The 23,181-nt window shown below is 38.6% G+C and overlaps 1 protein-coding gene across 1 annotated transcript; it reads left to right on the top strand.

Moving 5' to 3' along the window:
- The first annotated feature begins 603 nt into the window (after positions 1-603).
- Positions 604-23,181, top strand: LOC136876056 (uncharacterized). The gene is made up of 2 exons (XM_067149688.2): positions 604-731; positions 21,565-23,181. Exon 2 carries the CDS (start codon positions 21,585-21,587, stop codon positions 22,812-22,814), a length of 1,230 nt encoding a protein of 409 aa, XP_067005789.2. The 5' UTR covers positions 604-731; positions 21,565-21,584; the 3' UTR covers positions 22,815-23,181.

The raw sequence follows: 23,181 nt of genomic DNA, 5'->3' as shown, positions 1-23,181 counted from the left end.
TTTAGAGTAATTAATAAGTTTCAGAATTGTTAGCAACTGTAAAAAAAAAAGACCTCGACAATGTTGTGAGATGAAGAGTAGACAATGGCAAATGGGATGAAAAATCAGGTTGCAAATTTCACCAAGACACATCAGTAGAGTGATCAACAAGATTGCCTATGCCCGTTTACGGACATGGCACTTCAAGAAGAAGTTTGCATATCTTGATTTCGGGTTTTCAGACAACTTCTCTATCACACCTACCTACAGTAGCTATAGAAACGAAATCTTAAGACATTAAACTAATAACCGGATAATCAAAACGTCATTGTTCTATGCAGTATGGTCGACAAGAATGCACAGATTAAATGTTACTGGTACAACAGGTAGTTGAATCATGAATTATTCACAGTTTCCGAAAAATTAGTTGAACCACTTCATGTTTAGTAGAGGCACACAATAACCACGATTAAATAGAATGGTAGGTATATTGTTCCCACGTTTTCACTTATCATGCACGTAAACGTATGATGAAATTTCTCACTCCTGGTCGTCTATGCAGTGAAAAGGTGATGTAACTTTAAGACAGCGTCATCCTCCTGGAGTATATAATGTGATACAGGTGGAACACAATCCATTGTAGAGATCACACCACATAACCAATTACCATACAGCTTAAGATACGTTATCAGCTGTACCAACACGAGGCCATCGCAGAACACGGGCAGTCTGGAATAAAGGAAGGAGTATCAGTAAGTTGATCTAAACATATTTTTCCATTGAAATGAGTAACAGTGTGGCTTTATTGTTTTCCTTTAGATCCTGGAACGTCCTTGTCTTGGGTTCTGAACAACATTTGACAGTCTGTAATATTTTGGCGCTGGTAGGGAGTAGAGTGACTATATTTTGGTTTCTGTAGAAGTCTAATGTATTTGAATACGATACTATCGAAAGTTCTCTGCAAGCAATCGTGTGAAACATACATTTACTGGCACTAGAAGAACTGCTGCGGGACAAAATTTCTGCACCTCGGCGCCTACGAAGACTGTAAAAGTATAAACGGGGTTGAAAAATAACAATATTATCATACCTACTGTAGGTATATACATACATACACACTAGTGTCTCTTCTTAGCGTGCCCCGTTAAGTGGCTCAGTCGAAAGAAGTGCTGGCTTTCTGAGCTCAAGAACTCCTGCGGGATATAATTCTGATACCTCAGCGTCTCGAAAAACCGTTAAATTCTTAGTTACACGTAAAAACTAAAACATTTAAAATCTTTTTTGTTATAAGGTACATAGCATGATAGCTTCTTGTATACTCGATCCCGGATGAGTTCGGTGAATTCGTGAAAGTGGGTAAATCCATTGGACGCCCTGCCATTCATGTTGGCATACATAAGGATTTCAGTGAGCACCGAAGAAGTCTAACCGATATCACGGTATTCGTATTCGTGTATGTAAAGTTCTTGGCTTCGTTACGCTGACTGTAGTAAACTATGATGATGCGAACTGTCCAATCATCGAAATTAACTCACAATTTATTATCCAAATGGCGTCAACTCAATGACTCACACTTCACCAACCGACGCCCATGATATATTATACACGTCTTACTTATTTTTTACATGCCCACAAATACTACTTCCACCTCTCGTAGTGAGTAAACTCGTGCCTTCCTCTCGAGCTGGTGCAGCTAGTTTCAGTCACACTCTCCAATGGAGTTGAGCTGCATGTACCATTTTAAACCACATACCAGCCCTCCTGCTATTCTAAAATTTCTGGCAGTATCGGAAAACGAACGCGGGCCTCCGAGGATGGCAGATAATAGTGCTACGGAGGTGGATACATCTCGTGGTGATGACCTGAAACTGATACGATAATAGTTACTCAAATTTTATTTGACGATCAGGGATAGTTACCAATACATTTATTTTGAACTTCTTACTTTCTTTCTTACTTTCTTAATCTATTTACCCTCCAGAATTGGTTTTTCCCTCGGATTCAGCGAGGAATCCCACCTCTACCACCTCAGGGCCAGTGTCATGAAGCGTGAGACATTGGGTCGGGGGTATACAACTGGGAAGGATGACCAGTACATAGCCCAGGCGGCCTCACTTGCTATGCTGAACAGGGGCCTTATGCAGGGATGGGAAGATTGGAGGGATAGACAAGGAAGGGGGAAGGAAGCGGCCGTGGCTTTAATTCAAGTACCTCCCAGAATTTACATGGAGGAGAAATGGGAAATCATGGAAAACAAGTTTTAGGATAGCTGAGGTGGGAATCGAACCCCCTCTACTCAGTTGACCTCCCGAGTCTGAGTAGACCCCGTTCAAAACCTCGTACCACTTTTCAAACTTCGTGGCAACGCCGGGAATCGAACCCGGGCCTCCAGGGTTGGCAGCTAATCACACTAACCACTACACCACAGAGGCGGACTTATTTTGAAAAATATTTCATATACAAATCAATTAGTAATTTTGAAAACACCGTATGTCCCTTTATTAGTAGAAATGTGTTACGTACACAGATGTATAATTTATTATGTCAAGCTCATACGGGGATGGGGTATCGGAACTGATATTTTGGTAGTCGAGTCGCCAATTTGGGTTGTAACCTGCACAGAAAATTTTTATTTTGTTTATTAAATCAGTATTATTGTTATTTATTTTTTCTCGTTATTGTATTTGTCGAGTCCGACTCATTGACTGAATGATCAGCGTCAAGGCCTTCGGTTCAGAGGGTCCCGGGTTCGATTCCCGGGCGGGTCGAGAATTTTAATCGCCCCTGATTAATTCTTCTAGCCCGGGGATTGGGTTTTTGTGTTTGTTCCAATACTTTCCTCTTCATATTGAGACAACACATTACGCTACAAACCAGCACAGAAACTCACAATAGTGCTTACATCCCTATATATAGGGTTGGCGTCAGGAAGGGCTTGCGGCCGTAACAAAGGGCCAAATCAACATGTGCGACACAGTTAGCACCTGCGACCCCACTGGTGTGGGGAAAGAGGTAGAAAAAGAAGAAGAAGAGTGTATTGTTCGAGGGGCTGCCTAACCGAGGCGGTAAAGGTGTACTCGGTTCACCAGAGACAACGTGGACATCGGGCCAATCAATCAATCAATCAATCAATCAATCAATCAATCAATCAATCAATCAATCAATCAATCAATCAATCAATCAATCAATCAATCAATCAATCAATCAATCAATCAATCAATCAATCAATCAATCAATCAATCAATCAATCGCTACTGATCTGCATTTAGGGCAGTCAGCCAGGTGGCAGATTCCCTATCTGTTATTTTCCTAGCCTTTTCTTAAATGGTTGCAAAGAAATTGGAAATGTACTGAACAACTACCTTGGTAAGTTATTTCAATCCATAACTCCCCTTCCTACAAACGAATATTTGCCACAATTTGTCCTCTTGAATTCCAAGTTTATCTTCATGTTGTGATCTTTCCTACTTTTAAAGACACCACTCAAACTTATTCGTCGACTAATGTCATTCAACGCCATCTCTCCACTGACAGCACGGAACATACCACTTAGTAGAGCAACTCGTCTCCTTTCCCCCAAATCTTCTCATCCAAAACTTTGCAATATTTTCTTAACGCTACACTTTTTTCGAAAATCACCCAGAACAAACCGAGCTGTTTTCTTTGATGTGTGTGGATTTTTTCCAGTTCTCGAATCAAGTAATCCTGATGAGGGTCCCATAAACTTGAACCATACTATATTTCGGGTTTTACCAGAGACTTACATGCCCTCTCCTTTACATCCTTAGTGCAAACTATAAATACCCTCATAACCATGCGCAGAGATCTAGGTTCGATAGCCGGTCAGGAAGTCAAAACCTTTCAGAAAACAGATTTCCACTTCTTAAAAGACACATGGCCCTGAGATTCTCTCAGCCTGCACCAATAGTATCAGGTTAATATCTGACAGTAAAGGCGGCCGGGCATAAAGTTAACCAATCCATCCCGAGGTTATGGGAAGGGGAAGCCTCTACCTTCTACTTCTACAAGGGTCTTCATAGGCCGAAGAGTGTGGCTTTGATTTGTTTTGCTTTGTTGTATTATCAGTTAGTCAGTTTGATTACGCACAAATTCAAAATCCGATCGCTCGTTGCAGTGTTTTGAAGCGTGCTGAAAGGTTCGAAATCAGAGGTTCGTGTTGCAGCTCCCTCCGCAGCCTGATGACGTCAGCGCGATAAGGTGATCAATCTGTGAAGGATGTGGCCAAGGACCGACCTATGAAGTGGTGCATTTAATCTACATTAAACGTACGACTCATTGTTGAATAATAATTGTTATGGACCCGGGAGCTAAGTATCGTGACGCTCACTTTCCGAACATGAGTGGCTGAGTTGACAATTCAGTCACTACTGGTCTGCATTTAGGGCAGTCGCCAAGTGGCAGATTCCCTATCTCTTGTTTTCCCAGCATTTTCTTAAATGATATCAAAGAAATTGGAGATTTATTGAATAACTCCCTTGGTAAGTTATATCAATCCGTAACTCCCCTTCCTATAAATGAATATTTTGCCCAAATTTGTCCTCTTGAATACCAGCTTTATCTTCATATTGCGATCTTTCCTAGTTTTAAAGACACCATTCAAACATATTCGTCCACTAATGTCATTCTACGCCATCTCTCCACTGACAGCACGGAACATATAGTAACGTTACTCTTTTGTCGGAAACCACCCAGAACAAATTGAGCTGCTTTTCCTTGGATTTTTTCCAGTTCTTGAATCAAGTAATCCTGGTGATGGTCCCATACACTGGAACCACACACTGGTTGGGGTCTTACCAGAGACTTATATGCCCTCTCCTTTACATCCTTACTACAACTCCTAAATACCCTCATAACCATGTGCAGAGATCTGTACCCTTTATTTACAATCTCATTTATTCCATTACCCCAATGAAAATATTTCCTTATATTAACACCTAGATACTTACAGTGATCCCTATAAGGAACTTTCACCCCATCAACGCAGTAATTAAAACTGAGAGGACTTTCCCTATTTTTTTAAACTCGCAACCTGACCTGTAACACAGTTTATCACCATACCATTGCCTGCTGTGCATCTCACAACATTATCGAAGTCATTTTGCAGTTGCTCAAAACCTTGTAACTTAGTTATTACTTTGTACAGAATAACATCATCCGCAGAAAGCCTTATCTCTGATTCCACTTCTTTACACATATGATTTATATATAATTATATATAAGAAAACATAAAGGTCCAGTAATACTGCCTTGAGGAATTCCCCTCTTAATTATTACAGGATCTGATAAAGCTTCGCCCACTCTAATTCTCTGAGATCTATTTTCTAGAAATATAGCAACCTATTCAGTTACTCTTTTGTCTAGTCGAATTGCACTTATTTTTGTCAGTAGTCTCCCATGTTCCACCCTATAAAATGTCTTAGACAGGTCAATCGCGATACAGTCCATTTGACCTCCTGAATCCAAGATACCTGCTATATCTTGCTGGAATCCTACAAGTAGAGCCTCAGTGGGAAAACCTTTCCTAATCCAAACTGCCTTCTACCGAAACAGTTATTAATTTCATAAAAATGTTTAATATAATCAGAAAGAATGCTTTTCCAAAGCTTACATGCAATACATGTCAACCTGACTGGCCGGTAATTTTCAGCTTTATGCCTATTACCCTTTCCTTTATACACAGGGACTACTATAGCAACTCTCCATTCACTTGGTATATCCCCTTCATGCGAAAAATAATCAAATAAGTACTTTAGATATTGTACTATTTCCCAACCCATTGTCTTTATTATATCCTCCGAAATCTTATCTATTCCAGCCGCTTTTTCTAGTTTTCAAATTTTGTATATTATTGTAAATGTCATTGTTATCATAGATACATTTTAATACTTGTTTAGTATTAGTCACCTAGCCAACAATATTTACATACTGCTGACTGAATATTTCTGTATTTTGAAGATCCTCACATACACATTCTCCTTCTTCATTAATGATTCCAGCAATTTCCTTCTTGAAATCTGTTTCTGCCTTAAGGTACCTATACATACCCTTCCATTTTTGACTAAAATTTGAATGACTGCCAATTATGCTTGCCATCATGTTATCCTTAGCTGGTTTCTTTGCTAGATTCAATTTCCTAGTAAGTCCCTTCAATTTCTCCTTGCGCGCGGCTGTGAGTTTGCATCCGGGAGACAGTGGGTTCAAATTCCACTGTCGGCAGCACTGAATATGGTTTTACGCGGTTTCCCATTTTCACACCTGTTAAATGCTGGGGATGTATCTTAATTAAGGCCACGGCCGCTTCCTTCCCACTCCTAGACCTTTCCTGTCCCATCGTCGCCATAAGACCTATCTGTGTCGGTGCGACGTAAAGCAAATAGCAAAAAAAGGTAATTTCTCCGTACTTCCACAGCCATTTCTAACTACAGTATATTTCTTTCCAACCTGCACCTTCTTCTTAGTCTCTTTACTTCTCTGTTATAATATAGTGGGTATTTAACGTTCCTTACCACCTTTAAAGGTACAAACCTATTTTAACATTCCTCAACAATTGCTTTAAACCCATCCCAGAGTCTGTTTTCCACCGATCATAGTTATTAAAATCTCCCTCATGCCTGTTTTGTCAGCCATATGGTACTGCCTAATATTCATAATTTTAATATATTCCTTTCTTTCACATTTATTTTTAATTGCCACAAAAACAGCTTCGTGATCACTAATAGCGTGTATTACTTCGGTTTCTCTATAGAGCTCATCTGTTTTTTCAGCACAACATCCAGAATATTCTTCCCTCTGGATGGTTCCATCACTTTCTGAATCAGGTGCCCTTCCCATATTAACTTATTTTCCATTTGTTGGTCATGTTTCCTGTCGTTTGCATTACATTCCCAATTGACATTTTGTAAATTTAGATCACCCGCCACAATCACGTTCCTTTCCTTATCGTTTCCCACACAGCTGCTTATATTATCAAATAATTCTGAATCAGCATCATCGCTACCCTTTCCTGGTCTGTACACTCCAAAGACTTCAAGTTGCCTATTATCTTTAGAAATGAGCCTTCAACCTAGAATTTCATGTTTGATCATCTTAAACTTTTTTGTAGCTTACAAATTCTTCTTTCACCAGAATGAATACTCCCCCTCATCCTCATACCATTCCTAACCTCTCTCTCCGATACACACTCCAGTTCCGTAAGAAAATTTCTGCATCCATTATATAATTTCTCAGCCATGATTCAACTGTTATTACAATATATGGTAAGTATATGTCTATTAAATTACTTAATACTGTAACAGAATTAAAGTTTGTACAAAAAAGTGTTCTTACGTACTTTCTTCCTAACTCCAGCATTTTTGCAGGAGATACGCTTCTTTCCTTTTGTCGCCCTGCTTTATCCGATAAAAACCAAACAATTGGTAAATTGTTAGTTGTATCAAAAGAGGGCCATGTATGCAGGATCCAGAATTAAATTACTTACGAAAGTGGCCGTATGCATTCTGTCCGTAAATTTCTTTTTTTTTTCTTTCTTTCTTTCTTAACCTGTTTACCCTCCAGGGTTGCCTTTTCCCACGGACTCAGTGAAGGATCCGACCTCTACCGCCTCAAGGGCAGTGTCCTGGAGCGTGAGATTTCGGGTCGGAGGGATACAACCACGTCATAGGACCAGTACCTCACCCAGGGGGGCTTCACCTGCTGTGTTGAACGTGGACCTTATGAAGGGATGGGAAGATTGGAAGGGATACACACGGAAGCGGAAGGAAGCGGCCGTGGCCTTAAGTCAGGTAACATCCCGGCACTTGCCTGGAAGAGATGTGGGAAACCACGGAAAGTCACTTTGAGGATGGCTGTGATGGGAATCGATCAACCTCTACGCCTCTACTCAGTTAACCTCCCGAGACTGAGTGAACCCCGTTCCAGCCCTCGTACCAATTTTCAAATTTTGTGGCAGTGCCGGAAATCGAACTCAGGCCTCCAGGGGTGGTTGTCCGTAACTGCAACAGATAATTGCGCTTGTACCTACATACTGAAGGAACACTGAGAGCATATGGCCTGAGGGCAGTTATTTATCTTATGGCTCCAATGACCAATCCGGTATATGAATATCAGGAACTTCAATCAATCAACAGCTTCTGTCTTGCGCCACAATTTTCGTTTTAGTGTTATCACTTTCATTTTATCGCCCCTGCATACCCTTGTTTTCATTAGGTCAGTGTACCAAGACATCTTTATAGCTTATATTTGTCCACAGGGCACAATGAATAGGATGTAACTGTATTATTCTGATGAAGACGACAGCCGAAATTTTGGGAGACTGCGGCCCGAAGAACAGCCACCAAAAAGCTGAATAGGATACGGAAGAGTCGTACAGTTACAAAGAACACAAAACTGCAACTTACTCATTTCCTCATGTTTCCTATTCTCCCCTATTCATCCACCTCCCTTTGTGGATCAGTGGTGGAGTGTAACGTATTCACAAAGGCGCACACGAAATGCTGTCAGTTGGAACAGTTATTTATCCACATCTATTTACAAATTAACACACACATAACCTTAATCACAGTATCACAATCAAAACACTTCGCTCAGAGAACATCAACAAAGCCGCCATTCTAGACAACTGCCGATCACTTCAACATGGAGACTGCAACCACTGCATGTCTGTACGAGGTCACAAGTATATTCTTGCTACACCATAACTCTACCGAACAATAACTCGTCGTTACCATCAAGACCATCTCCTTATATACGTGCCTGGCCAGGCTTCTAGAAAGCTACATTACAAAACTTACCTTCTCGAAAATTCTAGAGTGCCTAACACATAGATTATAATGTACGGAATATCCTACCATCATTTAGTGCCTTTCTGGAAGTTATAGTGTGTTTCAAAATTCCGTAGCACATTACAAATTATATATACAGGTAAAAATAAATTGTATAATATTAATTTACAGGTATTTGCATTAACTGAACTCATATAAATGTTTATGTACCTATAGCACATGTTTCATGACATAACCTCACACACAATACGATCATTCGACTACGTAAATAATAATACTAATGCTAAATGGATGTACATCACAAGTGATAATAATAATCATAATCGAAAAATAATATTAATAATTCGAGCTTGATACTTGTAATTTTGTTTTCAAGTTATATCTGTTTATCACACTTGTGTCTAGTGTCGGCCTCCGGAAGCAATGATGGTGGTTTCATATCCGGCAGAGGTAGTAGGATTTTTGAAGGGCGGAGAAAATGTCCATTCGACACTCCATGTCGTATGATGTCGGAACGTAAAGGATCTCTGGTGACACATTTTGTGTTAGCCTACAAAATTCATGTAAACTCAGTCATACACATCCAAGAGAAATCCGATATACTATGCCATTTGGTAGGGTAGCCCCAGAGTAAAACACAACGTCAAAATTGATGAGCAGCCTGCCACATGGCGTCAACATGAATTGCCTGCAGACAATAGCTGAGGTCGTACGATTATTATTATTATTATTATTATTATTATTATTATTATTATTATTATTATTATTATTATTATTATTATTATTATTATCTTCAACTAGGTGCTGGACAAAGCCATAATGACCTGGAAATTTACACTGAGCAATCTAGGAATCAAATCGATTCCGGTATTTTCGCGAATGGGTCCACCCCAATAGTAGAGACGGAACCTCCATCTTAGACAGACGTGCCATACTCAACCCAGCATACTGACTGTTGCAAAATCGTTACAACAAGAAGTGCATTTCGAAGAACGCCAAAATATGCCATTACAAAACTGTTGTCAGACCCCAGTTCTTATTTGCTGCGGAGACCTTAGGGATGAAGAAGAAAGGCACCATGGACAACCTGGAAAAACTGAAAGACGTATCCACCGGAAAATTCATGGGCCAAGAGTGATCCCGGGTGGAACCTAATGACTGAAAGCGAACTCAGAACTGCACCAACAGTTGGAAACGGCTAACACTAGCATGCGACGTAGGCGGCTGAATTTTTATGGGCACCTTTCAAGAGTGGACAACGGCAGGCTTACGATGAAGACCTCATTCGTCAAGAGCTACAAGACTGGAAGCATGTGGCCCAATGGAGTACAAAAAGACTTAACATCTGTAACTTTTCTTGTGATAATAAATAAATAAAATCATAAATAAAAATATATAAATAAAATTACTCAAAAACTTCATAAAATTAATAAGCATAATTAACCGAAATGTCCGTAGTATGGGCGCCAGAGTTCACCAGAATGGATCCGTCGAATTTAGATAAGAGCATGATAGACTTTATATCCCAGGGCGTGTACATAATGCTGCGTACTGGTACATCTGCTGCAGGCCTTACCTAACCTCCTGAAAACGACTAATTAGGTAGGAACTGCACCTAGGTTCATCAATAACACTGATTCTAAAATAGCTAACTATATTCTGAACAAATTCCGTGCATGAGCACCTCATCAACATACAACATTATACATATAATACACACATAAAATATTGCTGGAAGACTCCATATTTACAACAACAACAATAATGAAAATCGTGGGAAAACGAAAGCGAGAACTAAGCTACCATTTGTAGATGGTCCGATGAACAATGTACATGTATGAAGATAAATACCCTTCACTGTCTCTATATCAATTCGACTTACCGATTCTCATAATCGGCAGTTATCACATCACACAGATACTGTACCTTGTACTACTGTGTTCACATATTTTAACACTTGTTGTAAAGATATATACACACGTCTGTCGATCCTAAACATAAATCATGGAAAGTCTAAGATAGCTTTCACCAACATATAATCCTAGGCCGCCACAAGTGCTACCATACTTAATGCGCAAGCACTCTCCACAATCAGCCACTTTCCGCGAACATAACAAGACTACGCTCCACGAACGTTTGAAGTCCAGTCCATTGCAGCCGTGTCACTCCAGTACCGTGTATCAGCACCACTTCCTTCCCGTACAGTGCGTCAGTTGTAGTTGTAGTTGTAGTTATCTTCCTTCTCGTTCCTTTACCTTCACCTTTACAATCACCCTTACAATGTCCTTTTTTACAATGTCCCTGGTTGCCGCCGTATGATCAACTTTTATAGACATCAACATCCCCCTCCTCTCAGATGATACGTCTGGATTGGTGCTTGCCCACCAATCATGAGTGATCTCAAGTCAAGACCAAGCCCTGAACTACTTCTTCCTCCCAAGATAATAACAAACTCTCGGGAGTTTTACATGAATCACCAAACTTCCCTGGTACAACAACAAGCTCATCTCATCAGGCTGGGATATATACATGACTAATGGAATTTCCTGACACAAGTACATCACAACACACACTGGGGTAGCCAGATGACTCATTCAAATTACCAGAGTTATTAAAGCACTGTTTTCCCACTCGTGCAAAACAAATTACTCATACCTACATATGTGGATATCTTCCAGCTTACCAATATAAATGGCAAAATATACAAATGAAATACTAATAATAATAATAATAATAATAATAATAATAATAATAATAATAATAATAATAATAATAATAATAATAAATCGAATACTGACAATAATATCTCTAACTTCTACATATAATTCGGGGGTGTGATATATGTACTATCACATAACGCCCCCTTGGTGAATTGATGATATCACATATTATGATTCACCATAAAACAGAACTTCATACGTAACCTTATAATGGCATAACTGAACACACAATTTCTGTAATAATGATATATACATTGCGTCTACTGCATTTTATTCGCACACACGAAATACAATTTGTCCAAACAATAATAATAATAATATGGCTCTATACACACAACTCCGATTGTTTCATATACCATTGAATACAATCCCTTCTTGCTACTGTACACATACATTAAAATTGATAATATATACATCCAAGGTGCAGATCCTATCTCTTATATCTGCGAAGGCTATAGATATTAAATGTCCCAAGGACCTTATTTTCAGCGGTTAGGAGCCTATAAGCACACTTGCCTATTCTACTGTCCACAGTATACGGACCCTGATATAAATGAAAAAACTATACATAAATTTAATATTGGCATCGATAAGCGAGGAATGCGTACCGTAATAAAATCTAACTACGTCTAGTAGTATCCACTATCTCACACACAAACATTCATCCCATTCGGTCACACAAGAATCATACAAGCTTTCATTCAGAACATTCATAACAAAGAAATCCCTATTTCTGAAATGCGCGGGAATCTCACAATGTTTACTCTTCCACAAACTCATAGTTAATGCAAGCAAACAAATCACATGCTTTTTCATACATTCCACATCGATATCACTCAACACGTCATTCAAATCATTCACACAACTCTCAGCCTTAAATAAAACATAACACACTCGTTTGGATAGACTTTCTTTCATCTCACGCACACTTCCATTCTCACACACGCTCACTCTATTACTGAAATTCTTACCATAATACACTTCGAAATTGCTGTCATTACTACTTAATGACTCAACAATCAAGTCATCTTCACCACCTTCCATATCAGCTCCTACTTGCACCACTTTCATGCCAACAACACTGCTACTTTCGACTCTCTTATCAGAAGTTTCATTAATCTCAAAGTCACCATTTTCACACATAATGGGCCTAACTTTACTCTCCTCACGTAGACTTAAATCAACAAAAACATCCTCATGATGTATACTCCGTGAACACTCTTCACTTACTAAACAACCTTCATCAACTTCACAAAAAACTTCACTTTCAATTTCAGAAACTTCCACAAGATTATCGATCGCAACACCGCTATTACCATCACCATTAGCACAAAGTAAGACATCCGACAAATATTTCTTACTTTCATCACGCCCCCCATTCTCAAAATCTCCCTGATCACAAAACACATGGTCATACAATAATTCCTCTTTCACGTCTACCTCGTAACTTACCTGTTTCATCACGTGAATAGGAATTTCGGTATCGGACTGCCTATCTGACCCAACTAAGAAGTCCGATTCCAGTTTAAATTACTTGACGTGGACTGTTCACTATTATCATGTCTCGGCACTTGATCTGGAGGTCTTTGATCCGTACGCCCCCTACTTTCTGATTCCCCTTGATTAGGTCTTCTGCCAAAATATTCCTGGTGATTACCTCCCTGATTAGACTGTCTGTTTCCCCTTCCGGAATTACCACCCTGATTCCCTTGCCAAGAATGACTGAAATTCTGATTATTCCTATCTCCCGCTACCTGATTACCTTGTCTCCCATTATCGCCGTAATTTCTACCTTCACTTTGCCTAGTACTCCCCTGCCCTTCCAAAGCATCAATCCTCTCTAACAGCTGCTCTAATTCCTTAATCGTAACAATATTCTGCATACATGCAGCTAATCCGACCTTCTCAGGAAAATGCCTCAACATCTGGCGGACTGTATCTCTCTCCGATGCTAGACCTTCAATATTCTGGCTGATCAGAACATGCGCCAAGAAATATTCCGTCATAGACACACCTTCCTGAGGTCTATATTTGCCAAATAGCACGCGATCTCTTTCTCTTCCCTGAATAGCATCACTCCAAAATTTAGAATTAAATTTCTCCCTAAATTCCTCCAAACTCGAAATACCCTGTCTATAAACTTGAAACCAGGATCTCGCTTCTCCAACAAATGCAATATCCAACATCTCATCAACCATACTCCACTCAATCAAACCATCGTCAAGATTCTTAGAAAACGGTTTCTCCACCGTTTTCAAGAATTCCATCGGATTAAACTGCCGACCATTAAACTTGGGTAATTCAGAGTCCTTCGTACAAGATACGTACCTATTACATATACTGCTACCTACTTGGATTTGACTGATCTCCTGTCTTAACTTCACATGACATGCTTTAATTCCTTCTTCAACTACCATTCTGGCATTTCCTTCTACTGACTTGAGGTCTTTCTCCAATTTCTCAGTCTTTTCATCTATTCGCTTCGCTAAAACATTCTGGCTGGTTTTAATTCTATCTATTTCTTCGACTTTATCTTCCACTATTTTTATTCTCTTATCACATTCCTTGCTGTTTTCAACAAATTCCTTCCTAACAACATTAAATCGGCATTCGATTTTCTCAGTTGCCAAATAGCACGCGATCTACCTTATTATTGATTTCCTGAATTTCCCTGCTTTGATGGTCAAACTTCTGGTTCAATTCATCTATTCTACCATTCACAGCACTACTTAAACTATCAATTTTACTAGACAATTCAACACTAGCTAAATTTAACTCTGCACTCTGCTTCTCAATCTTACTGGACAGCTCCGTACTAACCGAATTTAATTCACTATTAATACTGTATATTTCATTACTTAAAAAACTCAGTTCACTCTTCAACTCTTTACTCTGACTATCAATCTTACTGGACAATTCAATATTATTATTATCGATTTTACTGTTAACGGCATTTAATTCAACACTCAATGAATTTAATTCATTACTCTGACTATCCATCTTACTGTACAATTCACCCTTCAACTCTTCGTTCTTACTAAGAAGCATACTACGAATGGAAGCCTCCTCTTGATCCCCTACATTCTGAGTTTGAGACGGGTTACTCGGTTCCTCACCCATCGTTGCCAACTGAACTTCACTACTATTAGCCATTTCGCTACTCTTACTTAAATTAGATAAACTCAATGTGGTGGAATTCTTTTGACTCTCTTATCCTGATTCATAGTACTAGCAACTTTAACAACCTCTCTACTTCTCAATTTTATAATACTCGACTCGCTACAACATTTCTTCATACTCCAACATACATATCACGTACATATAAAACACTTCACTGACATAGTTTGTAGAATTCCATCCACACCTGACAAGTGCACCTACGCTTATAAGCCTAACAGATGTACCAATCATTCAGCCACACGTTGGGAAGCCATTTGTAACTTTTCTTGTGATAATAAATAAATAAAATCATAAATAAAAATATATAAATAAAATTACTCAAAAACTTCATAAAATTAATAAGCATAATTAACCGAAATGTCCGTAGTATGGGCGCCAGAGTTCACCAGAATGGATCCATCGAATTTAGATAAGATCATGATAGACTTTATATCCCAGGGCGTGTACATAATGCTGCGTACTGGTACATCTGCTGCAGGCCTTACCTAACCTCCTGAAAACGACTAATTAGGTAGGAACTGCACCTAGGTTTATCAATAACACTGATTCTAAAATAGCTAACTATATTCTGAACAAATTCCGTGCATGAGCACCTCATCAACATACAACATTATACATATAATACACACATAAAATATTGCTGGAAGACTCCATATTTACAACAACAACAATAATGAAAATCGTGGGAAAACGAAAGCGAGAACTAAGCTACCATTTGTAGATGGTCCGATGAACAATGTACATGTATGAAGATAAATACCCTTCACTGTCTCTATATCAATTCGACTTACCGATTCTCATAATCGGCAGTTATCACATCACACAGATACTGTACCTTGTACTACTGTGTTCACATATTTTAACACTTGTTGTAAAGATATATACACACGTCTGTCGATCCTAAACATAAATCATGGAAAGTCTAAGATAGCTTTCACCAACATATAATCCTAGGCCGCCACAAGTGCTACCATACTTAATGCGCAAGCACTCTCCACAATCATCCACTTCCCGCGAACATAACAAGACTACGCTCCACGAACGTTTGAAGTCCAGTCCATTGCAGCCGTGTCACTCCAGTACCGTGTATCAGCACCACTTCCTTCCCGTACAGTGCGTCAGTTGTAGTTGTAGTTGTAGTTATCTTCCTTCTCGTTCCTTTACCTTCACCTTTACAATCACCCTTACAATGTCCTTTTTTACAATGTCCCTGGTTGCCGCCGTATGATCAACTTTTATAGACATCAACATCCCCCTCCTCTCAGATGATACGTCTGGATTGGTGCTTGCCCACCAATCATGAGTGATCTCAAGTCAAGACCAAGCCCTGAACTACTTCTTCCTCCCAAGATAATAACAAACTCTCGGGAGTTTTACATGAATCACCAAACTTCCCTGGTACAACAACAAGCTCATCTCATCAGGCTGGGATATATACATGACTAATGGAATTTCCTGACACAAGTACATCACAACACACACTGGGGTAGCCAGATGACTCATTCAAATTACCAGAGTTATTAAAGCACTGTTTTCCCACTCGTGCAAAACAAATTACTCATACCTACATATGTGGATATCTTCCAGCTTATCAATATAAATGGCAAAATATACAAATGAAATACTAATAATAATAATAATAATAATAATAATAATAATAATAATAATAATAATAATAATAATAATAATAAATCGAATACTGACAATAATATCTCTAACTTCTACATATAATTCGGGGGTGTGATATATGTACTATCACACATCCGCTGGGATTTCTGAGACTGATGTCTGAGACCGCCCAAAAGTTCGTAAAATCATGGTCTCCTCTACCAAACGTTGTTAAATCTCGCAGACCTCTTTCACAGAAAAGAACGGAAAATGAATAGCAGGACCCAAGAGGTATTGGGAACGAAAGCGAACATCCAAAAAGAACTAGTGATAAGCGCTCCCTAGTGGGCTTAAAAATCACTAATAATAATTACTTATGCAGCTGAGACTTTGACAGTCAAATAGGCAGATAAGAGGAAAATAGAGAGCTGCTAGATGTAGGTTTACGGATGCATTTTCTAAAATTCTTGGACTGAACACCGAACCTATAACGACGGTGCTGGAAGGACTAGATATCCAGACCAGGCTTCTCGTGCGGGTCATTCAGAGGTACTTCGGACACATCGCCAGAAGAACATCACCCTGGAGAAGTTTGTGGTGGAGGGAAAGGCTAATAGGGAGAGACCGCGAGGAACACACCACTCAGATAGGTTGACCAGCCCCTGGAGGTGATATCCTTCTAGGAGGCTATCGTTGTCGTGTCAAACTACCAAACTTGGTGAGAGCAAATCAAGACAGTACAATCGTGACGCCACTATGCCCTCTCAAGTGTAAAGGATTCAGGGGAAGGAGGTCCAGAGAGTTTAAATTCAAAGGTAAAACAAGTTCTTTCTTTGTTGAAAGGTCAAGGATACCTACAGTATGTATATGATTTGCTTTTTTATAATTATGTGCTTTCACTATCAATACTTATGTTTTGTAGCTATTCGCTAGATAGTCAAAATAAATACAACTATAGATCCAGTTTCCCTTTGTACAGGGTGGTCGGAAACAACGTGTACCGAGTATACAGTACTGTATGAGCATTAGGGTGTTGGTCATACTGATAAATAATTTCAAAAAATTACATCGATATCTCGCGCCGTTGAAGTTAGCCAATCAGATCGCTTCACGAGCGAGTTGAAATGGGCTTTACGAGGCGGTGTTGCTAAATTTGCACGTGGCTTGGTCGGGATTGAGAGCCATGCCGACAAATGAGCATCAAACAGTAACACACCGTAGGTTTCAGCCAATGCCACTGTAGTGTGCTTGCTATGGGCGAGCCTCTCAGTAGAAAGGTCCTGTTCAAGTTCCTCCCCTGGAGAAGTTTATTTCGTCTATTAGCGCTATCAAGCCGGTCATAATCCAGGTGTAGATTTAGTAATACTGCCTCGCAAAGCCCATCTGAAGTCACCCGCGAAGCGATCTGGTTGGCTAATTTCAACACCTGATAAAATGACAACGGCGCGAGATATCGACGTTCTTTTTTTTTTTTTTTTTGAAAATTACTTTTCAGTATGACCAACACTGTCATATACCCGTTTCACGTTGCTTGCGACGACTCTGTATAAAGTCTGGAGTACTCGTCTATATAAACACAGATAATCGTCACTCGTGTCCATTAATGTGAAGCCCAACAATCATTGCAATTTTTCACTCTGTAAATGAAACTTTGTGTAAATGGAAGGCTGGGGACAATGAAAGAAAATGTGGAGCAAGCTAAAGTAAATATATAGTCGCTCGAGAGAATAACCTATAGATATAGGCCTAATATTTGTTGTGGTTACCATAGCAGAGGAATTATATTTTGATGATAATTAAAATTATGTCTAATCAAATATTAAATGCAAGGGACATACAATACCAGAATTTGTTTTGGAATTCAATATTTATAAAATATTCGTTTTTTTCTTCATTTATTTGTTTAACCAATGAGCACAGTATTATAAGTCCATTGTAAATTGTATTTCTTTATTAGAACTATGAAACATATATTATTTATATATTTTTATTATCCAATTTTCCTGCAACAGCTGCAGGTTTCCCAAGGACAAAGAGTACCTTAACAACAACAAAAACAATGAATACAGATAGATACACGAGATAGTATTAAGTTAAGAGTAGGCAAAAAAGTGAGGCACGTTAAACATTTACCTGAGGACCGCAAGCGTGGTTCTTGAAGATCATGACGGACTTCTTGAGATTAGTAATGGCGATGTTATAGAATAAATCTCTGTTCAGCCCAAACGTATTGCAGAAGTTGACAAAATATTCAGTTATGGTTCCTCGATCACCAAACATCAAGCCGATTACAGGGATGGATGAGAGCTTGTACTTTTGCTTATAGAAGTCCACCGTTTCTTCATAAATTCGGATGGTTTTCGTTGGTCCCAAATCTAATTGTGAGATCAATGATAAAACCTTCAGAACAGGATCACTTAAAAGCAATGATGTCAGTGCGTCGGTTACTTCCTCCCTTGGAGAGACCGTGTACTACTTCGTAGACATTATAACATTGTCCTCTCATAGCGTTAGCTATCATTGATCTGGCTGAATTATGGCGTGAGTTGCGTAGTAAATGACCCTGTGGACAGCCTCCCAGGACATGTGAAAGAGTTCAGAATTCTCCGCGGCAACGCTGCCAGGTACAGGCTTAAGGTTTGTTGTGGTTATCACAGCAGGTAAATTATATTTTGATAATAATTAAAATTGTATCTGATCAAATATTAAATGCGAGGAACATACAATACAATACCATGATATGTTTTTGAATTCAATGATTGTAACATATTCGTTGAGTTTTTTTTATTTATTTGTAATAAATATTTGTATTAAGTAATACGTTAGAAGATCTTATGTTTTGGAAATTCTTTCGTACTTCACATAAATGGCATAAATCACAAGAAGAATACATCAAGAGACGAGGGTGTGTAGTGGGATTTACATAGATTGGTAGTTATTTCCTCAATAAGTGGTAGATAAAGGAAGATCACTCAGAAACGTTCGCTTTAAGACAGGTACAACTGAAAATCCCATGTAGCAGTAAGCAAGTTGTGTGATAACGGAAGAAGGAAAAGACGGGGAAAATTGCTCTTTATTTTTTAAGATGACAAATTATAGGTATGAGTGAGTGCAACAAAACCCACAGAGTAATTGCAGTGGAGGTGAGTTTGAATAAGACTTTGTGTGACCAAAATTCTTAACAGGGCTATGAATTTGATCACATGCCGTCTTTTGATTGGTTCACAACAGATACTGCTAACTTGTAGAGAGATCCTGATCCTAGTTCCCGATTTATAGAAATGCTAATACATTAGGTCATTTTCTGTCATTTTTTCCATTTTGTATTTTTAGGTCATTTTATAAATTATATGTCATTATTTGGTCATTTTATAGAATTTATTAGACTAATTTATATATTTTGAGTCATTTTCTAACATTTTTGAGGATTTTGAAGCATTTAGGCGTGTCGTAATGGATATCATCGCAAATTTAAGTATTTTTTGATTTGTTCTTGAGGTGTTCCTGACTTACCGGACAACACAACAGAGAACACATGCTTGAAATAAAAACTGAATTTTGCAGTATTAAACAATGGGCTGAAATGTTAACCAATGTTTATGTACATCTTCATCAAAGTATGAAATTAGTTCAAGTATCAATTAAATTTATATTAGTACAGTAAGACCCAGTCTACTTGCATTTGTTTGTGTGTTAACGTTATGTCAGCAACATAAATATAGGCTATACCAACTCGATTAGTATACTGATTATAACCCTTATATGACATTTTAAAAAGTTTCCGATCATTTTACAGGAAATTTATGTCATTTTATACATCATTTTTAAACATTTAGGTCATCAAAATCCAGGCCTTAGTTATTAATAAATTCAGATTAGGTGATGGAAAGTGTTATAAGCAAACAAAGCAGTGACTGTGCCTGGGGAACATCTACACAGTACCTTGAAGACAGACTGAATTGTCTAAAACGAAGCACAAGGCTTCATTTTCTGTCGTTAGGAGAGAATATGAAGACAATACGCAGAAAAATGTGTCAACAGTTACCATTTCTCACAGATTAAAGGACAGTAGACTGTATACTTACGCGCCAGTGAGGAAACCAGTTTTAAGCGAATTCACAGGAAAAACTTTAATTTTGTCCGCAGCAAAACAATTTTGTTTATAGAGTGTTGATTAAATGTGCTGTACAAAGAGGTTTGAGTTGTACATTTCTCGAGGTACAGAAATTCGAAGAACATCGACTGAAAAAATTGCTTCCCAGTTGTCTTGCACTTGTACGCGCTGTCCAAAGAGGCAGAAACTCTATTAAGGGCTGAGAATGTGTGTCTACTAACGGCACAGAAATGCTAAGATTTATTAAAGAAGCCATTGGTTCGAAAGAATACATTGAGACAATGCAATAAATGTCCATGTGCCCAAAAATTTCAGATGGATAATTTGTATGCCATCAGGACAATGCACCCTGTCATAAATTGGACCCAACAAAGAAATGTTAAAGGACAATGGCATCACTGTATTAGAATGGACAGGTATGGTCCCGTATTCAAATCTTACTGAAATTCTCTGGAATTCAATTGAATACCGCGATGCTGCTCACCAACCAAGGAACTTTTCAAAGGCATCGGAGGTTTGCAACGAAATAACACGACAGGTGTGCAATAAATTAGTCCTTAGTAAGCGAAAACTAGAGAGTGTACATACATATCCAAAATTTAAGAGGACTCCTTGACTGTTAAAACACTCATGAAGTTGTACGTGATAACAAAAACTTCTTTGTGAACCAATAATACGTGATAATGAAAACATTCTTGTGATACCGATTTCTGTTCTTCCTGTTTACGTTTCGAAACAGGTCACTGCATACTCTTTTGAACGTCTAATTAGTAAGTACCAAGGTTGTAGACGTGCACATGCAATGAAGTTATTTTCAAATGTGTATTCCCTCCACGGAGTTCCTCTTCTGAGTGATTCTGAACATGTTTTCACCAGTAACATGCCCTGGAAAAAAGAAATTTTCTGAAGATAAATCAAAAAAACATTCAAAAGATTTATCTTGGACCTCTCTAACCAGTAATATGATTTACTTGTCAATATATCGTACCCAAAAATCTTTCTTTCTTTCTTTCTTTCTTTCTTTCTTTCTTTCTTTCTTTCTTTCTTTCTTTCTTTCTTCTCAAATAATCATCACCAAATTTACGTGACCTTTACTCTTACTTTGTCAACTACAAACTTGATTTCTTGTATTCTGCTACAGTTTGATGTCTAATCATTTCAGATAGTATCCTAAACTCCAGAATGACCGAGGATCAGAGACCATTGCCACCATCTTGGTTAGACAAGAACCTCATCCAGACGGCTCTACGGGAAGGAGATGGAGACCCCACCATTACCGTACTGTCCTGCGACATCACCATGGCCAATGCTGTAGGAGATGGCTACACAAGTGATATGTACCGGGTTGTAGCTAAACTGCAAGACTCGCAGGAACGGCGCGTGATTGTTAAGTGTCAGCCTTTGGGACGGAAAAGTGAGGAATTAATGAAGAAATCAAATGTATTCGAAATCGAAAGAAGAATGTTAGTGGAAATTCTACCATCTATGTACAAACTTCTAGAAGAAGTTAAACCGGGTGAATATCAACCGTTCTCTGCAAAGTGTTTGTATTTTGGCGAGGACCCTGTTCATTTTTTGGTATTAGAGGACTTACGTCATTCAGGGTTTACTCTAGTTGACAGGCGGAAAGGCATGGACCTAACACATTGCACGCTTGCTCTCAGAACACTTGCTCGATTCCACGCATCTTCCCTGGCTCTTTTGGAGGCAAATCCCAGTATTCTACAGAATCACCAATACTCTCTTTATACTGAGGAACTTCGGGAAGACCTGACTCCATTTTACGAGAGTCCTCTCAAATCCTTGGAGAATACTGTGTTGAAGTGGCCTGGCTATGAAAAATACGCTGAGAAAATAAAAAATATTCGTAAGAATATTTATGATCGCATAATGGATACAGTGAGAGCTAAGGATGGTGAATTGAACACACTAATTCATGGAGACTGTTGGAGTAGCAACATGATGTTCAGATATTCTGACACTTGTGTGACAGACATTAGGTTAGTGGACTTTCAAACATGTTTCTATTCCTCCCCAACAGTTGACCTTCAATATTTCCTACGGGCTTGTCCAAACGAAGAAGTACATCATACTAGTATAGATGGCTTGATTAAAGTGTACCACTCTACCCTTTCAGACACTCTGGATATGTTAAACTGCTCTGCCCATAAAATAACCTTGGAGAAACTCAAGAAAGATTTTAACGAACACACACTTTTTGGTTTCGTTGCTTTGACTTCGACGCTTCCTTTAATAATGATTGATCAATCCGAAGGAATAATTGATTTGAATGATATGATGAATCCAAGCGATTCTTTCTCAAAGTCTATGGAGAATGTCATGGCAAGTGGAGTCTACGAAAGATTTATGAAGAAATTCTTGTTAGAGTGTGAAAATTTAGGTGTGTTATAAAGTATATTAGCGTTACTAACTTAACCCTTTTATTTTTTATTTTTTATTTTTTCGGAACCAGAAAATTAATTTAACAGAAATTGACCTTTTGACGCTTTTTATTTTCTACCTTTTAGGCTTGTCTGCTAATGAACAGTGTCATCGCCTATTTAAAACTTGTGTTGCCTTTGTTACTGTATGTTGTACCACATGATATCCAAGATAAATATCTGTTGTATAACATATTTACTCCAATAACAAGTTTTGGACTGTTTTATATGGGACTTTGAGCTGTTTCCTTCTACTTTCACTAAGTTCTGTTAGAGATTTCAGTTTACAGGAAGCAGACGTGGAGAGAACTTTCACGAATACATACAGGCAAGTTATA

Source organism: Anabrus simplex, chromosome 1 (assembly GCF_040414725.1).
Source record: "Anabrus simplex isolate iqAnaSimp1 chromosome 1, ASM4041472v1, whole genome shotgun sequence".
In the NCBI taxonomy this organism is placed as follows: Eukaryota; Metazoa; Arthropoda; class Insecta; order Orthoptera; family Tettigoniidae; genus Anabrus; species Anabrus simplex.
The sequence above is the reverse complement of the archived record's forward strand: the minus strand, read 5'-3'. Positions and strand labels throughout refer to the sequence as shown.

What these genes read in the sequence shown, in the direction of transcription:
- LOC136876056 (XM_067149688.2), top strand. Translation starts at nt 21,585, where the DNA reads ATGACCGAGGATCAGAGACCATTGCCACCATCTTGGTTAGACAAGAAC.